Here is a 24,611-nt window from a genome sequence, read left to right as displayed (position 1 = left end):
TTCTTTTTTTCTTTTTGTTGAGGTTTCAACACTCTGTATGTGAAGGGGTAACATCATTGTAAAATAGACACACTATGCAAACGTGAGTCTGAGGGCTTTGCCATTCTACATATTACGCGTCATACAAAACTAGGCAGATGCGTTTGAGTGCAGATCTGTGTGATGAGGCCGTTACTTAAAACCAGCTATATGACTGGAAAGGCCAATCATCAGGAAGGACGAGGGGGGGTGCACAGGGTGCAGGTGAACCCCCCTCCAGCAAAAAAAATAAAAATTTGGAAAGCGGATTCTTTGACCATTTCTAAGTTCAAATGGCACCAGATGGCACCATTTTGCTTCTTTGGGCCAAAAAAATGTCCACCCCCTAGCAAATTCGGGCGCTTTGCGCCCATCACAATCAGTTTCGATTCTAAGTGCACCCCTCCTTACAAAGCAACTGATCCGCCCCTGATCATTACCCTAAAATATTCAATAAACAGATGGATTTTACATAAGTTAATATCTTTACAGTGGAAGCTAGAACACAGACACCTCCAAAACTCAAATTCGCAAAAGCAAGGTTCGTGTGTTTACATCCACAAAAAAATAAGAAACGCTGTCGTCGTCGTCGTCATGTTTCGAATTCTTTTCTCCTACCAGAAAAAGTTCGGGATACAGCAACCACGTGTTCAGACGAAGTGTGCGGTAAGACAAGGGACGAGGTATTGAGTGCTGGGTGTGCCGCCACCTGCAACATGCAACACCCTCCTGCACCAATCAGGGGTGAGTTTATTAGGAGATGATTTTAACCCCATTGCCTGTCTGTTTGTCTGTCTGTCTGTCTGTCGATCTGTCTGTCTGTCTGTATGTCTGTCTCACTGAATATCTGTGTGTGTGTGTGTGTCTGTCTGTCTGTCTGTCTGTCTGTCTGACTATCTGTGTATGTGCGTGCGTCCCTCTCTCTCTCTCTAACACACACACACACTACACACACACACACGAGCGCGCACGCACGTATACATAAACGCACGCTAGTGTCACGTATATATATGTGTGTGTGTGTGTGTGTGTGTGTGTGTGTGTGTGCGTGTGTGTGCGTGCGTCCGTGCGTGCGTGCGAGCTTGCGTGAGTGGGTGCGTGTGTACGTGCGTGCGTGCGCGTTCGTGTGTGTGCGTCCGTGCGTGCGTGCGTGTGTGCGTGCGTGCATGCTTGTGTGCGTGGTTGAGTGTGTGTTTGTGTGTGTATGTGTGTGTAGCTATGTAACCAGATCATTTGAACATAAAATATCCGTCTCCTTGCATTCAGACGTGACATGCGGATCCCCCAGCAGCGTACCAGATGCGACCATCACAGGCCAGCAGACTCTCACGAAATACAGCGTTGGCGACACCGTCACTTACAAGTGTAACGAAGGCGGCGCAACTCTCACGCGCACCTGCCTGAGTGAAGGAGAGTGGTCTCCCGCGGGATACGTCTGTAAAGGTCTGTGAACAGTCAGTGCAGACAGAAACAGACCTTTGTTTTGGTATCCATGTATCTTCGTTAATGTATTCATGTCATACCTTTCCTGGCGAGGGCTAGATTGAAAAATCTTACCTATACAGTATATGCTTAAATATACCTGTGGCTTATACCATAACCCTCGATGGTACAGATTTATCATATTGTAACTTATTGTATCTCTCAATATCACCCTATCTCTTTCTTTGCTTATTCTCTTCTCCTTTTTGAAATCAAATCATCCAATTATATCATTCATATCGATTTGATTCCAGAAATGTTTTCAGACCGGTAACCGAACTGTTTATTGTATTGTGACTTTTTGTATCTGTTTGATCTCTCTCTCTCTCTCTCTCTCTCTCTCTCTCTCTCTCTCTCTCTCTCTCTCCTCTCTCTCCCTCTCTCTCTCTCTCTCTCCCTCTCTCTCTCTCTCTCTTTCTCTATCTCTCTCTCCTCACTCTCTCTCCCTCTCCCTCTCTCTCTCTCTCTCTCTCTCTCTCTCTCTCTCTCTCTCTCTCTTTTCGTATCCTCTTCTCCCTTTTAAAATGGAACCATCTTATCATTCATATCGATCTGTATTCAGACACGTGTGCTGACCGGCACCCTGACTGTCCCTCCGTGTTGCTGGACCTGCCCGACACCTGCATCGCCCACACTGACTTTGCTGCTCACCTGTGTCGGTACACCTGTGGTCTGTGTGGGGCTGACACCAGTAAGTCAATCCCTAATTACCGAATTAAAAATCAAGAATGGTAAGATAAGTGAACGTTTAAAGGCTTACATAGTCCTATTTAATTAGTTTAATTACTTCCAGGGCTTTTCCCATCGTTGCGGGGATGTATAAATTAAGCTTCCTGCAAAGTTTTAGGTTTGAAGTCCTTACCAATTACGAGAAATAATTAATTCTTTATTGCATTGTTTAGCAACAGTTCTCCAGGACTTGGGCGATTTTTAGACCGTTGACGTCACTTCGTGACGTTTCGTAAACCAAAGATGGCGTTTGAGACTGTTCTGTTTACATTCGACACTATCAACACCACTTTGCAATACTGAAATAATTTTTTCTGAAGAAGAAGAAGAACCGACAGTCATAATTATTACTTAAAGCGATTGTAACCGAACATTGTACAGCGGAACCCACATTTTAAGTCCTTCCAAAATCTGAGAAAAAGAGGTCTTAAAAAGGAGGGAGTCCTAAAACGGAGGTAGGGGAAGCGCGCCTGATATGGACCGGGTCCTGGTATGGACCACCGCCAGTTCTGACAAACTAACGGTGCTTGCTTCTTCGCAAGAAAAATAGGTACCAGCAAGACACAAAAAATGGTCCATATTAGTCGTACTTCCCCTAATTTTACAGAAATTACTGTCAGAAAATATGAAAAAAAAATGAAGGATCAATGTCTTAAAAAGGAGAAAGTCTTAAAAGGGTTGCACTTTACTTTAAGACAAAATCCAGGTTCCTTTGTTTTGTTATAGCGCCTGAATGTGTCGTCAATATAACACTTACCTCGACAGTACTATTCTTGCACATTATCTATTATAGGCCGAAAAAATTGGACAAAACGCTGAGTGGGTACAATTATCTCCCATAACCATGCGCCACCGTGGATCCCAAGCACTGTCCGAGTGCTTCCCCCTTACAGGATGTAGGTGGCGCGTCCTCTTTCTTTTTTCGCGCGTGTCAGACCGGCTGTGTTTCTGCTACGCTCCCGGATTATTTTGGACTAAGAGGCTTCTTTTCTGTGTGGACTATCACCTGTTGGATTATTGTGTGTTATTCCACTTCTGGCTTGAGGCTACGTTGTGTTTCCTTCAACTTGTGCCTCCGTTTTTGTGTGGCGGACTCGGCGTGCCTCCCGTCCTACTTCGTGGTGACCGGTCGTCTGCTTCTCGTTTCGCCGCATTCACTTGAGTATTGACCTAAATTTTCTTTGAATTTTGTTAATTCTCGGTCTTTAAGGGTACGTACAGGGCGAGGTAGGATGTCTCGTCCTGTTTTGGGCTCTGGTTCTACGGAACCAGAGTCTGCCGGGGGCAACCCTTCTCCGGGCGCCCAGCGTTATGTTTTACGCACGGAGAAGGGGATCTTTCGGCGCTCCGACTCTCCCTCCCCAAACGCTTTGCGTTTGCGGCGAGGGAGGGCGGAGAAAGCCTGTTTGAGCAAGCTCAATGCGAGCTTGCTCAAACAGGCTGGGCTTGAGCCTGGGACTTCGGGCGGGGCTGCGCCGTCGAAGGTTCGGGGAAGGTCGAGGGGAAAGAAAAAGCTTCTTTCTCCTTCTCCTTCAGTGGAACAGGCTTCCCCCCCTTCGACGCCGTTGTCCGGCCCTCAGTCTCAGGCTTCAGCTCCTCCCGGTTTCAAGCCTGGGGGGAAGGTTTCCTTCTCCTCCCTGGCTCGAATCCGGGGGCAGGTCGATTCCCAACCCTCTTTGGGGGTTGGTGAATCCGATCTAGGGGCTACTGGAGAGACTCAGGTTTTGACAGCCAACGGCCATACCACGTTGAAAACACCGGTTCTCGTCCGACCACCGAAGTTAAGCAACGTCGGGCCCGGTTAGTACTTGGATGGGTGACCGCCTGGGAACACCGGGTGCAGTTGGCATTAAAATCTTCCTTTTCCGGTGCCTCTCCTGTGCCCTCCTCGGTTTCCACCGCTGTGGAAGCCAGGAGGGACACGGGTCCTCCTCTGAACTCCCTCGCTGGGTCGTCTGCTGCTGTTTCGACAGTAGTTTCGGCCTCTTGGGGGGGGGAGATCGGAGGAGATGACGGGGTCTCTGAATTCCCTCCCCGCTGGGGTTGGGATGCGAATTGACCCCGTTCAGGGCGGTCCTGTGGGGGCAGGGGTTTCAGGCTTCGTGCCTACGACCACTGCTACTACGGTTCCCTCTGACGTCCGTGTGACTGGTGGCTGTCCCTCTTGTTAAGACGCTCCGGCCGACTAGTTACTGGACGTGGAGGTGTTCGACAGAACGTGGTACTTCTGTCGAATGGTCAGGGCGACGGGAACATTGTTTCTGTTGCTCAGACCGACACCTCCGACCGGACCGTCTTGACCCCACGCCATTCCTTAGCGTCTGGTGTTCGGGTGACGGATGGTCCGGACCAAGGGTCCGGAACGTTCCAGGCTTACGGGTCGGGATCGAACCGGACCCACGGGTCCCGACTGGACTTGACCTCCGGGTTTGGTCCGGACGGGACCCATGGTACGGGACCGTACCGGACCTTAGGGTCCGGTGCGGGACAGTACCTCTGGCCCTTGCCGGACCCCCGGACCTACGGGTCCGGATGGTACAGTACGGGACCAGTGGTTCGGTCGGGGCCGGACCACCCGACCACCTCTGTTGGTCTGGGTGCTCTGGCACCGAACCGGAACACACCGGACCACCGGACCTATGGGTCCGGATGGTACGGTACCGGACCAGTGGTCCGGTCGGGGCCGGACCACTCGACCACCTCTGTTGGTCCGGGTGGTCTGGCACCGAACCGGACCATGCCGGACCTACGGGTCCGGATGGTACGGTATGTCCACGTCCGACCGAGCCACCCGAACACTTCTGTGGGTACGGATGGTTCGGTACCGAACGGGACCTCCGGATGCTACGGGACCGGACCGAACCTACGGGTTCGGATGGTCCGGTACCGGACCAGTGGTCCGGTCCGAACCGGACCACCCGACCACCTCTGTTGGTCCGGATGGTCTGTCACCGAACCGGACCATACCGGATCACCGGACCTACGGGTCCGGATGGTACGGTAGGTCCACGTCCGGACCGAACCACCCGAACACTTCTGTGGGTACGGATGGTTCGGTGCCGTACGGGACCTCCGGATGGTACGGGACCGGACCACAGGACCGGAACATCGGACCACCCTATCGGATCGGTCCGGACCACCCGACCACCTCTGTTGGTCCGGATGGTCTGGCACCGAACCGGACCTACGGGTCCGGATGGTACAGTATGTCCACGTCCGGACCGAGCCACCCGAACACTTCTGTGGGTACGGGTGGTTCGGTGCCGAACGGGACCTCCGGATGGTACGGGACCGGACCGGACCTACGGGTCTGGATGGTCCGGTACTGGACCGGTGGTCCGGTCCGGACCGGACCACCCGACCACCTCTGTTGGTCCGGATGGTCTGGCACCGGACCACCGGACTTACGGGTCCGGATGGTGCGGTGTGTCCACGTCCGGACCGAACCACCCGAACACTTCTGTGGGTACGGATGGTTCGGTGCCGAACGGGACCTCCGGATGGTACGGGACCGGACCGGAACACCGGACCGGACCACCCTACCGGACCGGTCCGGACCACCCGACCACCTCTGTTGGTCCGGATGGTCTGGCACCGAACCGGACCTACGGGTCCGGATGGTACGGTACGTCCACGCCCGGACCGAGCCACCCGAACACTTCTGTGCGTACGGATGGTTCGGTGCCGAACAGGACCTCCGGATGGTATCGGACCTACGGGTCCGGATGGCCCGGTGCCGGACCACCCGACCACCTCTGTTGGTCTGGATGGTCTGGCACCGAACCGGACCATACCGGACCACGGGTCCGGATGGTACGGTATGTCCACGTCCGGACCTAACCACCCGAACACTTCTGTGGGTACGATGGTTCGGTGCCGAACGGGACCTCCGGATGGTCCGGCACCGGACCGGAACACCGGACCACCCTACCGGACCGGATCGGCACCCCCGACCGGACCGGACCATTTCTTTTCTGATCAGACCCGATGGGTTCCTGTTCAGTCTATAAATGGCGGGGGTTCGTTGGCTGGGCTGACCCAACAGTCGCAGGGTTGTTGTTTTTCTCCCCCTTCGGCTGCTGGAGACGTTTCGTCTTTGGGGCAGGGGTCTTCGCGGCCTCTTGCTTCTGTGGGCGTTTCTTCACAGCCTGCTTCATCGCTTTCGGCTCTTCCCCCTCAAGCTCCCTACACTCCTGCTTTTGAGGAGTTGTCGGGAAGTGAAGAGGAGAGTGAGTCGGAGGACGATAGGGAGGAGGATCAGGGTCGCCCTGAGGTTAACACTGATCCTCTACCCTTGCCGGTTTCTGATGGAACTTCCGAAGCTATGCTTCGTACTTTCCAACAGTACATGACAGACATCACGCGGCTTCTTGACGTCACGGATGCCTCTCTTAAGCGTCTGTCGTCTAGTGTTGACACACGGGACCTGGACCCGGGGTCTGAGGACGAGAGGCAGGAGGCTCGTCCTCGCACAACTAGAAGGACGTTTGAACAGTTTCAGGACGTCCTTCCCTGAGACGCCCTCTCGTCCTTTGAGTCCGCTTCGGCCCGGGCGCGGGAGGCTCACGCCGCGTCTGCCGGCGGCTCGTTTTATGAACGATCCGTCCGCCGGCAATTCGCGTTCCACCCTAGTCTTAGTGCCACGGTGGAAGCGGCAGCACATCGCCTGAGGAGTACAGATTCACGTGCTAACGCGACCTATGTTCCTCGGGAGGACGCGGGTTCAGTGCCATGCTTTCCTTCGGGAGGCGCACCTCCACTGTTTCCTCGTGTCCAATCTGTTTCGTCCCTCCCTTTTCCCTTTGACTCTCGAACTCTCCCTTTCCAGACTTCGAGTGTTTAGGGTGGGGCTGACGGTGATGTGTTCGTTGGGGAGGTGCCTTCGGTCAAGAAGGTGGAACTGAGCTCTGCTTCGTTCCACAATCTTGAGGCCACCGTTTCTTCCACAGTCGAGGCCCAATCACAGGCCTTGACATGGATGAGCACGCTGTCCACACTGTTGGACCCTCCCGATCGGGCAGAGTCCGATTCCACTCGGGTCCTTGACACGGTTCGAGTGGATCGGGCTTTGCATGCCGTGCGATCGTGCGTGACGTCTGCGGCAGAATTGGCCATTGGAACACGGGTCCACTTTATTGGCCCTGTTCCTTGATCATTTTCTGCCTACTTCTATAGTGCCTCCGGATATGAGGAAGAGTCTGAGGAACACGTTTCCTCAGCCTTCTTCCCTCTTTCATCCGGACACTGTTCGTTCTGTGGTGGAGTCCACACGCCAGAGGAACACTGATTCTCTGATGGTTGGCCTCGCTGCTTCGGCGACGGCGGCGGGGAGTAAGAGAAGTGCTACAGTCACTCCCAGCCTCAGAAGAAGAAGAAGAAGCCAGTTTCACTGCCTCCTTCTTCCTCCTCTTAGGCGCCTGTTGCGTTCCCAAGCAAGACGAAGGGTGCTCAGACAGGTAAGGGGAAGCAGCACCACCAGGGGGGGTGGTCGCAAGCCTGCGCCTGCCCGCCAGCAGAATTTTCAGTGAGTCCCGGCCCTACGTTGACGCCCCCTCAAGTTGCCCCTCTTTCGTCCGTCGGTTCCCTTTTTCGGGCCCGCGGCATGTGGGGCAGACTGGTCTCCAACCAGTTTTTCTTGAGGGTGGTGTGGTCGGGGTTTTCTCTACCGCTGTCGTCACAACCTCCATTGTCCGCTCTAACCTGGATGTTCCCCCCTCCTCGAGACCCTGCCAGATGGCAGGCTCTTCAGGACGAGGTGAACTCGTTGGTCGAGAAGAAGGCGGTCTACCCCCTTTCTCAGCCTTCTCCGGGGTTCTGCTCCCGCCTGTTCACCGTCCCCAAAAAGGACGGCCGGTTCAGGCCGGTGTTGGACCTCTCCACCTTGAACTTGTACCTTCACAGGTGCAAGTTCAAGATGGAAACCCCTTCGTCGGTCCGGTTGGCCATCCGGCCAAACGATTGGGCCATGTCTGGGACCTCCAGGATGCTTACTTCCACATCCTGGTGGCCCCGGGGTACCGACATCTGCTCCGGTTCGTTTGGGAGGGCACAGTGTTCGAGTTTCGGGCCCTCCCATTCGGCCTGTCCTTGGCCCCTCTGATTTTCAACGGGGACAACAACACCACATGCTTAGCTTACCTTCGCCACCAGGGGGGCACCAATTCTCGGTCCCTCTCCCTGTTGGCGGAGGAGATTCTGCTCTGGTGCCAGACCAATCAGGTCCGGATGTCAGTCCAGTTCGTTCCGGGGAAACTGAACGCCCTGGCCGACATTCTCAGTCGGGGCGATCAGGTTCTCTCCACAGAATGGACCATCGCTCACAACGTTCTACAGCGTCTGTGGGCAAGGTGGGACCGTCCTCTGATCGATAGGTTCGCAACTCGATTCAGCGCTCGGCTTCCCAGGTACGTCAGCCCCTTTCGAGACATGAATGCGTTCCACTTGGACGCATTCACTCTCTTGTGGAGGCTCCTCGATGCTTACGCCTATCCCCCGACATCTCTGATTCCGAGGGTGCTGGCAAAATATCTGCAGGAACGACCAAGACTGATTTTGGTCGCGCCTTACTGGCCAACAGCTCCGTGGTTTCCAGATCTTCGCGGTCTCACCCACGTAGACCCTCTACCTCTGGATCTGGACGGGGGAGGTCTGCTCCAGCCTCGATCATGCCTCCCTCATCCACGTCCAGAGAGTCTGTGCTTGACCGCATGGCTCTTGTGCGCTCCAAACTGCTTGCACTAGGATTGCACAAGAGTTCAGTAGAGTTTTCCTTGAACGCTAAGAGGCGATCAACTAATCAGCTCTACGACTTACGCTGGAGAGCTTGGGCCAACTTCGCCTTGTCCAAGGGGATAAAGCCGCTTTATCCCTCAACACAGGACTTGGCCAACTTCCTGGTGGAAGTGTATCAAAAGAAGAGTCTTTCTTCTAAGACTCTTCTTGGATACAGATCTGCCATCGCTTCCACGATTGCGGCCGCTACTGGTCGCAGATCTGAACACTTGATCAGGTCCTCCCTCATCGCTAATGTCCTTTCGGGTATTAGCAATGCAGCGGTGTCTAAACCTCGGGTTTCATTTCCCAAGGGGGATGTCTTTCTGGTCCTCAAACTCCTGCGTAGCAATGAGTTTGAACCCCTGGCAGGCATCAGTATCAAGTTGCTGATTTTTAAGACTAATTGTTCCTCATCGCTTTAGCCACTTGCCGTAGACTCAGTGGTATTCAAGCTTTGAGTGGCCTGGACTTTGACATTGAGTTCACCACACAGCAGTGGTTGCCAGCATGGTCACGTCAGTCTAAGATATGTTTCTTGGGTATATTTTCTTTTACGGTAGTACTGTTCGAAAATTGCCTGGGTATCTTAATCCTTGGATTTAAGTGATTTTGATTAAGGAGTTTAATACTCTACATATCACCCTCACACCACTCTGGTATTCTGTGCAAGAATAGTACTGTCGAGGTAAGTGTTATATTGACTGTAAGGCTTCTTTTTAAGCCTACTGTCTATATGATACTTACCGAGACAGTACTATTAGAGTTTCCCTCCCGCCTCCCCTCTTGATATGTTATGGGCTTTTTGAGGGTCTGCAGCTCATAAAGAAAGAGGACGCGCCACCTACATCCTGTAAGGGGGAAGCACTCGGACAGTGCTTGGGATCCACGGTGGCGCATGGTTATGGGAGATAATTGTACCCACTCAGCGTTTTGTCCAATTTTTTCGGCCTATAATAGATAATGTGCAAGAATAGTACTGTCTCGGTAAGTATCATATAGACAGTAGGCTTAAAAAGAAGCCTTACAATTGCCTTCAACCCTGGAGTTGAGCTTATCAGCCCCCAGGGACAAGCTTCAGTGAAGCGTGGATCACTCGTTCGCTTGGCATGCCAGAGCGGTTATGACTTGACCAAGGGGAAGCTTCTTTTGGTATGTGGACAAGATGGCAGCTTCATTGGTGATTTGCCCGAGTGCACTGGTGAGTGAAATGGCCTTCGTGAATTTCCTTCTATTTTACGTCGTGTAGAGAACAGGTTACGTGGATTACAAGACATAAATAAATGAATGATTGGTGTGCACGTTAAAGATCCCACGATTGACAAAAGGGTCTTTCCTGGCAAAATTGTATAGGCATAGATAAAAATGTCCATCAAATACCCGTGTGACTTGGAATAAAGGCCGTGAAAGGTGAATGCTCGCCTAACAGGCTTGAGGTTTGCTGGTCGATGTGAATGCGTTATATATTGTGTGTAAAAAAATGTTTGTTTGTCTGTCTGTCTGTAAAAAATTCCATTTCACACGGCAGAAATTAATATGTAAAGCGCGGAGAGCACATTGTGGTTCGCGCTATATAAGCTCACCATAATAAATAAAAAAATAAAAAAATGCACGAATAAATATATATTAACGAATGAATGAAATGATGGATGAATAAAGAAATGCAGAAAAATAAAATAAAAAGTAGACAACTTAAAAGATAAAAAGATAAAGAAATTTACAGAATGCAGAAAAATACACACACACACACACACACACACACACACACACACACACACACACACACACACACACACACACACACACACACACACACACACACACACCGCAGTTGTGTTCTCTCTCTCTCTCTCTCTCTCTCTCTCTCTCTCTCTCTCTCTCTCTCTCTCTCTCTCTCTCTCTTCCTCACTCCTCTCTTCCTCACTCCTCCACCACCACCTTTTCCCTCTCTGTACATGACCCGTTTCCAAGTCCAGATCCCAATACAATGGTACAAGACAGCAATGACGTAGAGCTCGTGCAGCGCGCGCAGTCCACGAGCTCTGGCTACGGCTACACGAGCACGGGGTCCCAGCTGAGCATCACGCGCTATGGCGTCATCAAGGTGTGGAAATTCTTCAGCTCCACCCCTGGCTGGACCATCTTCCAGGTGTGGAGACCCAACCCTGCTGGCGGAAGCTTCAGGTGATCCACAATTTCTCGGAACATGTTTGTGTTGTTGTTTTGATGACTCGATCTCTAAGCTGCTCTCAAAACTTCTAAATTTGTCCATGCATAATGCACGCTCAGCTGGAATATATTCCAGGTGTAGAGAACCAACCCTGCTGGCGGAAGCTTCAGGTGATCTTTAAGACATTTCTCAAAACATTTGTGTGTGGTTGTTTTGATGACTCGATCTCTAAGCTGCTCTCAAAACTTCTAAATTTGTCCATGCATAATGCACGCTCAGCTGGAATATATTCCAGGTGTAGAGAACCAACCCTGCTGGCGGAAGCTTCAGGTGATCTTTAAGACATTTCTCGGAACATGTTTGTGTTGTTGTTTTGATGACTCGATCTCTAAGCTGCTCTCAAAACTTCTAAATTTGTCCATGCATAATGCACGCTCAGCTGGAATATATTCCAGGTGTAGAGAACCAACCCTGCTGGCGGAAGCTTCAGGTGATCTTTAAGACATTTCTCAAAACATTTGTGTGTGGTTGTTTTGATGACTCGATCTCTAAGCTGCTCTCAAAACTTCTAAATTTGTCCATGCATAATGCACGCTCAGCTGGAATATCTTCCAGGTGTAGAGAACCAACCCTGCTGGCGGAAGCTTCAGGTGATCTTTAAGACATTTCTCCCAAAAAATTGTGTGTGGTTGTTTTGATGACTCGATCTTTAAGCTGCTCTCAAAACTTCTGAATTTGTCAACAACAACAAAATAAGAATGTGTTTTGAGCTACCATGCATAAAGCACGCTCAGCTGGAACATCTTCCACGTCTGGATACCCAATCCTGCTGGGGGAAGCTTCAGGTGATATTAACTTCATGTCAATATATTCAAATGAATATTGTGTATTGTGGCTTGAGGAATCTCTATGTGCTGCTCTCAAAACCTCTCAATTTGTGATTTAAAAAACTAAACGCACGCCTTGCTCTGCCGTCTTACAGGCGTGGAGACCCATCCCTGCTGGCGGAAGATCTCGGGTGATCCTCAATGCCTTCCTGTCAACATTTGTGTATTGATATTTTGTCTTGGTACGTCTTATTGTCCAATGAGGAATTTTTCAAGGAAATTTGTGCTGCTGGGGATAGCGTGCAGCGACAAAACTTGCGCTGTCCAATTCCTTTCTCCTGCAAGCGTGTATTCGTGTTTTGCAAGTACCGAGACTTTGGACGTGAGCTTGCCTTGGGATCTTTATCGTGCGCATGTGTGTACATGGGGGTGTTCGGAAACCTAGTTTCTGGCGAGAATGATGGTCAGACAGGGATGGCCAAATCTCAAAACTTTAACTCGACAGCCGGGCGAGTAAATTCAAGAAAGTCACTAGCCCGCCAGAAATGTCGCTGGCCCGGTACATACCACAGTTGCTGCATCAGGGTTTAAATGGCGTTGAAACTCGACAGTACAACCAAAAGTGTTGCATTTGACCAGAGTTTTCACTGGCCAGCCGGGCGAGTTGCTAGGCGGTTTCTATTAGCCCGGCGGATTTTGTACTCACCCCGGGCGATCGGGGGGACGATTTGACCATCGCTGTCAGATGTTTTAACTCTGACCATTAACTATGACCATCATTCTAGCCAGAGACTGAGAATCAGCAACCCTTTCGAAGCTACGTTTGTTATCTGTGCCATAAGTGTGTGTGTCTGTCTGTCTGTCTGTCTGTCTGTCTGTCTGTCTGTCTGTCTGTTTGTCTGTCTGTCTGTCTGCCTGACTGTCTGTTGGTCTGTCTGTCTGTCTGTCTGTCTGTCTGTTTGTCTGTCTGTCTGTCCACTTTACGGACCATTGGGTGGACGGTTTTGTGATTGTTTTGGTTCGACAACATAACAACTGACCATTCTTGTTTTTTGATGATGTACTTTTTCTTATAATATATTATCTCAAACAACACCACCAAAATGGCGTCTTTCTTTCAGTTTTGATCTGAGGGGTCAAAACCAGGTCATGACCCGAGGTCAAGGTCTGGAGACTTACGACGTGGATGAAGGAGACTGGATTCACGTGCAACCCGGAGACATAATCGGACTGTGGGAAGGAGTTAGCCCCAGAGGCAACGTGCGCTATGACTGGTGTGACAAGAACACTCAGCCTGGGGGCTACGGCGTAATCTGGTCGTCGAACTCGAAAGACTACGGAGATTTCTCGCCACTGAAGGCCCAGGAGTTCAGCAGTGATGTCAGCTGTCGGGTATTCTCTTTCAAGGCCGTCATTTACCCGGTGAGGTTTAATTTTTGTCCTGTGTTTTAACTGTAAACCGTGCTTCGTTGGTCTGTAGATTTACTGGGAAAAAGGTTTCTGCTTTTTTTCTGTATTCTCAAAATGATGAATTACTGATGCTTTACTATCTACAGTTAACCGTGTTTCGTTGGTCTGTAAGTCAATATTCGATTCTAAGAAAACTACTGGACAGATATTCATGAAACCGTACATGCACATTCTTCCCGATGATACCCCCAGACATTTTTTTCTTCATTTTATTTTTATTTTTTATAAATGTCTTTGATGACGTCGTATCCAGCTTTTAGTAAAAGTTGAAGCGGCACTGTGACGACCTCATTTTTAACCAAATTGATTGATTCTCTGTGTGTGAACAGAACGATACAGTGCATGCCAATCGCAACATGGTCACCAGCCAGGTTCCTCTATTCGGGAGAGGGTCAGTCGGAGCCGCGGTCAACGTGTACATGGCTGACAGCAACAGCTCCTACATCCCAACGGACGGCTACGTCTCCGAGTGGCAGTTCTACGCCAAGTATGGCGGCTCGGGGGCCTTCCAGATCTGGCGGCGTCGCAAAGAGCTTGGCGTTCGCCAGTAAGTGAAACTGAACTTTATTTTGACACTTTCTACCCCACCTATGTTGACCTAGTTTTTTTTAGCCGAGACCAGCTGTGCTGCAGCAGGTCACTCAGAATTCTAGTAACTGAGTAGAACCTGTGTATCAACACGCTGAAATGCAGGCGTTAGATCGACGTTACGCTGAGGAAGCCTACTGAAACCAACAGTCTGAGCAGATATATCCGTACCTGGTCAGAGAGAGTCATATGAGTGGGTACGGATATATCCGTACTTGGGAGACAATGAGTTTTTAAAGAAGGGTCTTTTTCAAAAAAAAAATGTTTACAATAATTATGTCCTTGTGACGACACACACACACACACACACACACACACACACACACACACACACACACACACACACACTCACACTCACACACACATACACTCACACACACACACACACACACACACACACACACACACACACACACACACACACACACACACACACACACAACACACAAAAAACACTACCAACTTACACTAAAACAGAAACACTATAGAAGTTAACATTCAAACACCAATTTAGAGCTTGGCGTTCGCCAGTAAGTGAAACTGAACTTTATTTTACAGGGGTGAAGATTAAGGAACGGCCTTTTCTTACAATATGTCCTTTGGACGACAAACACACATAAAAACACAAAAAACACTACCAATTTACACTAAAACAGAAACACTAAAGAAGTTGAAATTCCAAACACCAATTTACACATGAAACTGTGATGAGGGTATGATATTCACGTGGTAAGGCTGCGATTGGGTTAGAGTACAGTGTTCTGTTGCACAGTGAAGACCGAATGGTGGTAGCGTGGAATTCCCATTGTGAGACCTCTCAAAATCTGAGAAAATCAGGACTTTAAAGAGAGGGGGTTTGTTTGTTTGTTTGTTTGTTCGTTCATGGGCTGAAACTCCCACGGCTTTTACGTGTATGACCGTTTTTACCCCGCCATTTAGGCAACCATACGCCGTTTTCGGAAGCATGCTGGGTATTTTCGTGTTTCTATAACCCACCGAACTCTGACATGGATTACAGGATCTTTTTCGTGCGCACTTGGTCTTGTGCTTGCGTGTACACACGGGGGTGTTCGGACACCGAGGAGAGTCTGCACACAAAGTTGACTCTGAGAAATAAATTTCTCGCCGAACGTGGGGACGAACTCACGCTGACAGCGGCCAACTGGATACAAATCCAGCGCGCTACCGACTGAGCTACATCCCCGCCCTAGGGAGGGGGTTTGAAAATAGGGGTAAATTTACAGAGATTATGATCGGATATTGGAAGATAACAGGGCCTTCAAAGCGAGGGAGACTTAGAGTGTCTTGGTTTAAACAGTGTTTATTCAACAATTCATATGTATTTGAACATGATACATGTTACGGATCATCAACAAGCTCAAGCTTATGGTGGTGACCCTAACGGGAGAATTTAAAAATGTGGATTACGATAACTTGCGACGAGACTTCGACAAATACTGTTTAAACCAAAACAAACGAGAAACAAACAAAATGTGCAAACATTCATAGCTATTCTGATGAACACGTGGGGGAATTCGGGGGCTGTGATTGGATGGTCTCTCCTCATCATCAAAGCATATTGCTGCCGAAGTCGGCCATTTTTCTCAATATCCAAAAGCATATTGAGAAAAATGGCCGACGCATGGTTCCGGTTTACACATCTGTACCACGCGGCGATGTTTCTATCGACAACAGCATACACTGACAACTTAAAAAGCTGTTTCAACAACTGTGTTGTGAAATCGAATGCACTTGGAGTCAGTTTTTCTTCCAAAGTCAGAAAGCGTGTAGCGGTGTGCATGTCTGCGCGAACATGATGCGCGTAAGAAGTTTGTCTGCTATCAAAACCTGAGATCAACGCATCGACGCAAAAACTGTCATTTTGTAAGTTTGGAACAACACAACAAATCAAGGTCATAACAGCTATATAATCGCTATTATGTTTTCAGCGTAGCAATAGGGTCCGATATTTAGACTCGAACAAGTATAATGCGACTCGTCTTCGACTCGTCGCATTATACTTGTCTCGTCTAAATATCGGACCCTATTGCTACGCTGAAAACACAATAGCTGTTAATATAAACATATTTGACAAAAAGCAAAGGCATAATGGAGACAGGACACGACAATAGAATGGACAAAGAATATAAAAGGGAAAGAGAGAGAGGAAAGGAGAGGGAGAGAGAGAGAGAGAGAGTAAGCGAGAGAGAGAGAGAGAGAGAGAGAGAGAGAGAGAGAGAGAGAGAGAGAGAGAGAGAGAGAGAGAGAGAGAGAGAGAGAGAGAGTACATAAGTATACATCACAATAACAATCGCTATAACTTCTTAATTAAATTTAGACTTAAATTATCTATAATGAATGGGGCATACTGCACTCAAATTCGTTTTGCCCCAAGTCGGCCAGTTGAAATAATATATTCCTGGACTTTATCAAAAACAGATTCATTTAGTTCTTTTGACAAACTTGCATCACCAAATAAGAGTGTTGATAACGTAATCTGATCAGTGGGGAGAGTACTTATTGTTCTGGTTTGGTCTCTATCGTATTGAGGGCACACGCTGGATTATTGCTCAAATGCCTATCGACTAGGTGCTGGTTTAAATCGGTCAGGCCTAACCTTAATTTACTGTGAATCACTTGGACCTGTCGTTCCCCAATATAAAAATAAGGTGGCACAACTGGATCGTTATATAGCAGTTAGGTATCTTTTAAATTGGCTTATGGATTCGATAAGTTTGATTTCATCAGGCAAGGCATTCCATAGATGTGTTGTTGATGGGAAAAACGATGATTTACACAATTCTGTTTTATACGATGGAATCTTGCGTTCTAATGGGCGTCTCCTGTGATACGGGTTTTCTGCAGATACGAGAGGTGGGAGTTCAGCACTTAAATAAGGGGGAACTTTGTAATGAACAATCTTATAAAATAATATTAATTTATGGCGTTTGCGTCGTTCGGAGAGTGTAGTAAAACCCGATTCTTGATATAATTTTCGGTGACTTGTTCCTCGAACTGCTCCAATAATAATTCGTATTGCATCTAAGTGAAGACCTTCTAATTCATCTGCCAATCCGGCAGTGCAATTATCCCATACAACGTCTGCGTAATCAATACTTGGCAATATGAATGATTTATACATGTTCTCTAGGGATTTTCTGCTTAATCTATATTTGTATGAGCGCAGACAAGAAATCAATAAGCGGCATTTGGCTACGATAGATTTTGTTTGGGACTCCCATTTACAATTATTTTGAACGATTACACCTAGGTGCTTGTGCTTTTCTACATCTTGTAATGTGTTATCGCCAAACTTTAATTCAGTAAAATCCGGATTCTGTTGTCTGCCTAAATTTAATAATTCGGTTTTAGTTTGATTGAAGAGAACTTTCCATTTTTTTGCCCATTCAAAAATTTTACTCAGGTCTGAATTTAAAATCTCGGCTCTGAGAATAGGATTTTCAATGGATAAATACATACTTGTGTCATCAGCGAATAATTTGATAACAGATTCAATATTTTTCACTATATCGTTAATATAAACGAGGAACAACGTAGGGCCTAATACTGATCCTTGTGGGACTCCTGCTGAGACTTATTTCCTTTTAAAACAACTGCCTGTTTACGCCCAGAGAGGTAATCTTGGAACCAGATTAAGAGCCGTCCATGTATTCCGATTGCTTCCAGTTTCCTAATGATGCCCTTGTGCCATACTTTATCAAACGCTTTAGATATGTCAAAAATACGGCTTGAGTAGGAATATTATTGTCTAGAGATTTACACAAGTCATTATACAAAGAAATTAACTGGTGTGTGGTGGAATCTTTTGGTATGAATCCAGACTGGTAAGGCGTAAGAATTCTGTTGAGAGTTAAGTATTCAAATACTCGTGACTGGACACATTTTTCAAACACCTTTCCGATACAGCTTAGGAGAGAAATGGGTCGATAATTTGAACAATCAGTTTTATCTCCTTTTCTAAAAATCGGTGATACATGGGCTTTTTTCCATTCCATTGGAAACCTGCCTTCCTGGAGAGATCTGTTAAACAAGACGGTTAAAGCTTCTGAGATGTGCCTGGCACTAGATATCAAAATTCTGTTGTGCACCTGGTCGGGACCAGCGGCTTTTGTTTTATCAAGGTTTATTAAAACTGTTTCTACTTCCTGAGTACGTAGGATCACATCGTCCAAGACACTATCTAATCTGTCAACGTCAGGAACGTTGTCAACATCATCTGGTAATTTTGACTGTTCAACAAAGAAATTATTGAAGAGTGTTGCTTTTTTGACTCACATGCGAAGCAAAAGTGAGTCTATGTACTCACCCGAGTCGTCCGTCCGTCCGTCCGTCCGGCCGGCCGGAAAACTTTAACGTTGGATATTTCTTGGACACTATTCAGTCTATCAGTACCAAATTTGGCAAGATGGTGTATGATGACAAGACCCCAAAAAACATACATAGCATCTTGACCTTGCTTCAAGGTCAAGGTCGCAGGGGCCATAAATGTTGTCTAAAAAACAGCTACTTTTCACATTTTTCCCATTTTCTCTGAAGTTTTTGAGATTGAATACCTCACCTATATATGATATATAGGGCAAAGTAAGCCCCATCGTTTGATACCAGTTTGGTTTACCTTGCTTCAAGGTCAAGGTCACAGGAGCTCTACAAAGTTGGATTGTATACATATTTTGAAGTGACCTTGACCCTGAACTATGGAAGATAACTGTTTCAAACTTAAAAATTATGTGGGGCACATGTTATGCTTTCATCATGAGACACATTTGGTCACATATGATCAAGGTCAAGGTCACTTTGACCCTTATGAAATGTGACCAAAATAAGGTAGTGAACCACTAAAAGTGACCATATCTCATGGTAGAAAGAGCCAATAAGCACCATTGTACTTCCTATGTCTTGAATTAACAGCTTTGTTTTGCATGACCTTGGATGACCTTGACCTTGGGTCAAGGTCACATGTATTTTGGTAGGAAAAATGTGTAAAGCAGTTCTTAGTGTATGATGTCATTGCTAGGTTTAGTTATTTGACCTTGACCCTGAAGGTCAAGGTCATGTAAAGGTCAAGGTCAAGCACGTGAGTCGTATGGGCTTTGCCCTTCTTGTCTTCATTTCCATAATGTGTTACGCCATCAAATATTAAGGGTGGAATTTCGTCAGCGTTTGAACCTCTTTTCGCCAAGAACGATTTAACTAATTTCCACCAACTTTTTGTCCCGAATTTATTCATTTCTGATACTCGACCGTCAATTTCTTTTAAATATTCTAATTTCCGGGTTCGTATAGCATCTGTGTAATCGTTGCGGATATTGCGAAAGGTTTCCCAAGCATCGGGTGTATCCAAACGAGCTGCTATTGTATGAACAACTCTTTTCTTATTCCGTAATTTCAATATGTCTGATGTTAACCAGGGGGCATCGTTTTCACGCACAGTTAGGCCCAAAAAAATTGGCTGTTTCTGGTCACCCGACCGACCCTAAATTTCGGCGCCGACCCTAAACTTTTTTTTTCCAAACTCAAAATTAGGACTTGGTCCCTTTCCCAAATTTGAACCCACGAACCAAGGATCACAAGTTCAATGCACTCCCAACTGTGCTACTGAGGCCCCAGCCTTCTACTAAAATTCCCATTTGTCCAAGCTCAAGATGTAAGATGTCTTAAGTCTTCTTTTCTGTTTCATCATGGAAATATCAGACCAGGTAAACAAAGAAAAACATGTCATACTCTTTCAGTCTTTGTCACAGATTTGTAAATGTGTTGAGTGTCTTGTCTCTATGTATAGTGAATCCAGTCTCTTTGCGCAATTTTTAAAGTTAGTTTTATTGGTCTACATTTGGGGTAAAAAAAAAAATAAAAAATAAAAAATAAAAAAAATTAAAAAAAAAAAAAAAAAAATTCCCTACCTACCTACCCTATTTTTTTTAGCCATGTTACCAGAAACAGACAATTTTTGGGGGGGGGCCTTACCGTTTTAACAGGCATACATAGAGTGTCTTAAAAGAAGAGTTCCGCTAACTTTCCTCACGCCCCTCTCTCTTTAAATTTATCCTTCTGCTTTTCTGTGCTCTCTCCCCCACCCCCTCCATTCCCAACCCCCTCCACTCCCCACATTGACTGTACTTTACTCTCTCCCCCACCCCCTCCACTCCCCACATTGACTGTACTTTACTCTCTCCCCCACCCCCTCCATTCCCCACATTGACTGTACTTTACTCTCTCCCCCACCCCCTCCATTCCCCACATTGACTGTACTTTACTCTCTCCCCCACCCCCTCCATCCCCCACCCCCTCCATTCCCCACATTGACTGTACTTTACTCTCTCCCCCACCCCCTCCATTCCCCACATTGACTGTACTTTACTCTCTCCCCCACCCCCTCCATTCCCCACATTGACTGTACTTTACTCTCTCCCCCACCCCCTCCATTCCCCACATTGACTGTACTTTACTCTCTCCCCCACCCCCTCCATTCCCCACATTGACTGTACTTTTCTCTCTCCCCCACCCCCTCCATTCCCCACATTGACTGTACTTTACTCTCTCCCCCACCCCCTCCATTCCCCACATTGACTGTACTTTACTCTCTCCCCCACCCCCTCCATTCCCCACATTGACTGTACTTTACTCTCTCCCCCACCCCCTCCATTCCCCACATTGACTGTACTTTTCTCTCTCCCCCACCCCCTCCATTCCCCACATTGACTGTACTTTACTCTCTCCCCCACCCCCTCCATTCCCCACATTGACTGTACTCTCTCCCCCACCCCCTCCATTCCCCACATTGACTGTACTTTACTCTCTCCCCCACCCCCTCCATTCCCCACATTGACTGTACTCTCTCCCCCACCCCCTCCATTCCCCACATTGACTGTACTTTACTCTCTCCCCCACCCCCTCCATTCCCCACATTGACTGTACTTTTCTCTCTCCCCCACCCCCTCCATTCCCCACATTGACTGTACTTTACTCTCTCCCCCACCCCCTCCATTCCCCACATTGACTGTACTTTTCTCTCTCCCCCACCCCCTCCATTCCCCACATTGACTGTACTTTACTCTCTCCCCCACCCCCTCCATCCCCCACATTGACTGTACTTTACTCTCTCCCCCACCCCCTCCATCCCCCACCCCCTCCATTCCCCACATTGACTGTACTTTACTCTCTCCCCCACCCCCTCCATTCCCCACATTGACTGTACTTTACTCTCTCCCCCACCCCCTCCATCCCCCACCCCCTCCATTCCCCACATTGACTGTACTTTACTCTCTCCCCCACCCCCTCCATCCCCCACCCCCTCCATTCCCCACATTGACTGTACTTTACTCTCTCCCCCACCCCCTCCATTCCCCACATTGACTGTACTTTACTCTCTCCCCCACCCCCTCCATTCCCCACATTGACTGTACTTTACTCTCTCCCCCACCCCCTCCATCCCCCACCCCCTCCATTCCCCACATTGACTGTACTTTACTCTCTCCCCCACCCCCTCCATCCCCCACCCCCTCCATTCCCCACATTGACTGTACTTTACTCTCTCCCCCACCCCCTCCATTCCCCACATTGACTGTACTTTACTCTCTCCCCCACCCCCTCCATTCCCCACATTGACTGTACTCTCTCCCCCACCCCCTCCATCCCCCACATTGACTGTACTTTACTCTCTCCCCCACCCCCTCCATTCCCCACATTGACTGTACTTTTCTCTCTCCCCCACCCCCTCCATTCCCCACATTGACTGTACTTTACTCTCTCCCCCACCCCCTCCATTCCCCACATTGACTGTACTTTACTCTCTCCCCCACCCCCTCCATTCCCCACATTGACTGTACTTTTCTCTCTCCCCCACCCCCTCCATTCCCCACATTGACTGTACTTTACTCTCTCCCCCACCCCCTCCATTCCCCACATTGACTGTACTTTTCTCTCTCCCCCACCCCCTCCATTCCCCACATTGACTGTACTTTACTCTCTCCCCCACCCCCTCCATCCCCCACATTGACTGTACTTTACTCTCTCCCCCACCCCCTCCATCCCCCACCCCCTCCATTCCCCACATTGACTGTACTTTACTCTCTCCCCCACCCCCTCCATTCCCCACATTGACTGTACTTTACTCTCTCCCCCACCCCCTCCATCCCCCACCCCCTCCATTCCCCACATTGACTGTACTTTACTCTCTCCCCCACCCCCTCCATTCCCCACATTGACTGTACTTTACTCTCTCCCCCACCCCCTCCATTCCCCACATTGACTGTACTTTACTCTCTCCCCCACCCCCTCCATTCCCCACATTGACTGTACTTTACTCTCTCCCCCACCCCCTCCATTCCCCACATTGACTGTACTTTACTCTCTCCCCCACCCCCTCCATTCCCCACATTGACTGTACTCTCTCCCCCACCCCCTCCATCCCCCACCCCCTCCATTCCCCACATTGACTGTACTTTTCTCTCTCCCCCACCCCCTCCATTCCCCACATTGACTGTACTTTACTCTCTCCCCCACCCCCTCCATTCCCCACATTGACTGTACTTTACTCTCTCCCCCACCCCCTCCATTCCCCACATTGACTGTACTTTACTCTCTCCCCCACCCCCTCCATTCCCCACATTGACTGTACTTTACTCTCTCCCCCACCCCCTCCATTCCCCACATTGACTGTACTCTCTCCCCCACCCCCTCCATTCCCCACATTGACTGTACTTTACTCTCTCCCCCACCCCCTCCATTCCCCACATTGACTGTACTTTACTCTCTCCCCCACCCCCTCCATTCCCCACATTGACTGTACTTTACTCTCTCCCCCACCCCCTCCATTCCCCACATTGACTGTACTTTACTCTCTCCCCCACCCCCTCCACTCCCCACATTGACTGTACTTTACTCTCTCCCCCACCCCCTCCATCCCCCACCCCCTCCATTCCCCACATTGACTGTACTTTACTCTCTCCCCCACCCCCTCCATTCCCCACATTGACTGTACTCTCTCCCCCACCCCCTCCATTCCCCACATTGACTGTACTTTACTCTCTCCCCCACCCCCTCCATTCCCCACATTGACTGTACTTTACTCTCTCCCCCACCCCCTCCATTCCCCACATTGACTGTACTTTACTCTCTCCCCCACCCCCTCCATTCCCCACATTGACTGTACTTTACTCTCTCCCCCACCCCCTCCATTCCCCACATTGACTGTACTTTACTCTCTCCCCCACCCCCTCCATTCCCCACATTGACTGTACTTTAAAAGAAATTGTTGTTGAATTAAAAAGTAATTTTAATGGAAATGTAACCTGTAGAGAGAGAGGAAAAAAAATCGTAAACGGAACATTGTGGTTTACGTTTGGAAGATATGCGCATGTGGAAAAAAGAAACAGTCATGGATATCGTTTTCAAACTATGGCTGGTTCGTTGAATGCATATTGAAAATGTTTTTTTTTAGAAGGCTTCGAATCCCTCATTTTTGCCAACAAAACCAAAAGTATGACAAAATGAGAGAAATCAATCGGACAGACCTTATGATACAGATTTTTGAATATGATTACATGCCAAGAATCAGATAAACGAGGGTTGGGTTATTCCATGGGGTTTCTGTCCAATCAATAACAATCACATAACCTATTTTGGAAGTGTTATAAATCCCTGGTTTACGTTTGTTGTGATGGAACGCCGAAGAAGAAGAAGTTATGATGGTGTGCTTGTATTTGAATTACTGTTACTGTCTTTACGATATGCCTGTAAAAAGCGTAATTTCATGACGTTTTCGTAGTTTAAAATTATATCAGTTTCTTGAATCGCATCAACATAATGTGACCCTCCACCACGGATCGGAATGAGTCGCATGTCACCTTTGCATGATTTTCATATTTTTTCATTTTCCTAAAGAGTTTTGTATGCTCTATCCAATGGTGCAAACCGTTTTAGAAAAGAGCAAAAACTGTTTGAGTTATAAGCCTGTGACTAAGGTGATCCTCACACTGTTACCAGACACTCCCCGGACTTATATTAAGTCTAGCGCAGAACCGCGCGAGGTAACATGCGACTCATTTCGTGGTGGAGGGTCACATATTTCCTGGAGCATTCGCTCGATTTTAACCCCAAAAAATGACACAATGCCGCGCAAAGTCTGCACAATCACATATAAACAAATTAAAACAATTGACCGTGTCATATTTACACCGACCTGCCAAACGTACCATTACCCCCATTCTCAAAAATGGCATCAGAAGAGGTAAAAGTGATCGTACTCTGAAAAATGTGCATGTTAAGTGATATGTAAGCTCTGTTTCAAAGAGTTCACAATCTGCTATTTACGAACATTCCATTCAATTACCCAACCTTCGTTTATATGTTTCTTGGCATGTCATCATATTGAAATTTCTATTTTATCAAGTTTGTCCGATTGATTTCTCACATTTATTTCAGACTTGTTTTAACACATTTTGAAATAATCACAGGCAAAGTATTAGGAAAATATTAGCGAGGTCAGTAGCTGTCGGATGTTTTTAAGAACATCATGTGAAAAGTGGAGCTTTATG

At 48.2% G+C, this 24,611-nt stretch overlaps 1 protein-coding gene and 1 non-coding gene across 2 annotated transcripts in view; both read left to right on the top strand.

Moving 5' to 3' along the window:
- Positions 1-24,611, top strand: part of LOC138969668 (uncharacterized) — an 87,514-nt gene that overhangs the window by 61,450 nt on the left and 1,453 nt on the right. The window contains exons 33-40 of the mRNA XM_070342526.1: positions 640-762; positions 1,285-1,461; positions 2,063-2,191; positions 2,956-2,993; positions 10,003-10,201; positions 10,977-11,184; positions 13,119-13,419; positions 13,797-14,014. Coding sequence (XP_070198627.1) covers positions 640-762; positions 1,285-1,461; positions 2,063-2,191; positions 2,956-2,993; positions 10,003-10,201; positions 10,977-11,184; positions 13,119-13,419; positions 13,797-14,014 — 1,393 coding nt within the window. The remainder of the gene's footprint in view (positions 1-639; positions 763-1,284; positions 1,462-2,062; positions 2,192-2,955; positions 2,994-10,002; positions 10,202-10,976; positions 11,185-13,118; positions 13,420-13,796; positions 14,015-24,611) is intronic.
- On the top strand, positions 3,960-4,078 carry LOC138969950 (5S ribosomal RNA). The gene has a single exon (XR_011456737.1). It is a non-coding gene; the product is annotated as a 5S ribosomal RNA (ribosomal RNA).

Source organism: Littorina saxatilis, linkage group LG6 (genome assembly GCF_037325665.1).
Source record: "Littorina saxatilis isolate snail1 linkage group LG6, US_GU_Lsax_2.0, whole genome shotgun sequence".
Lineage (NCBI taxonomy): Eukaryota > Metazoa > Mollusca > Gastropoda > Littorinimorpha > Littorinidae > Littorina > Littorina saxatilis.
This window is presented reverse-complemented; position numbering and strand designations above follow the sequence as displayed.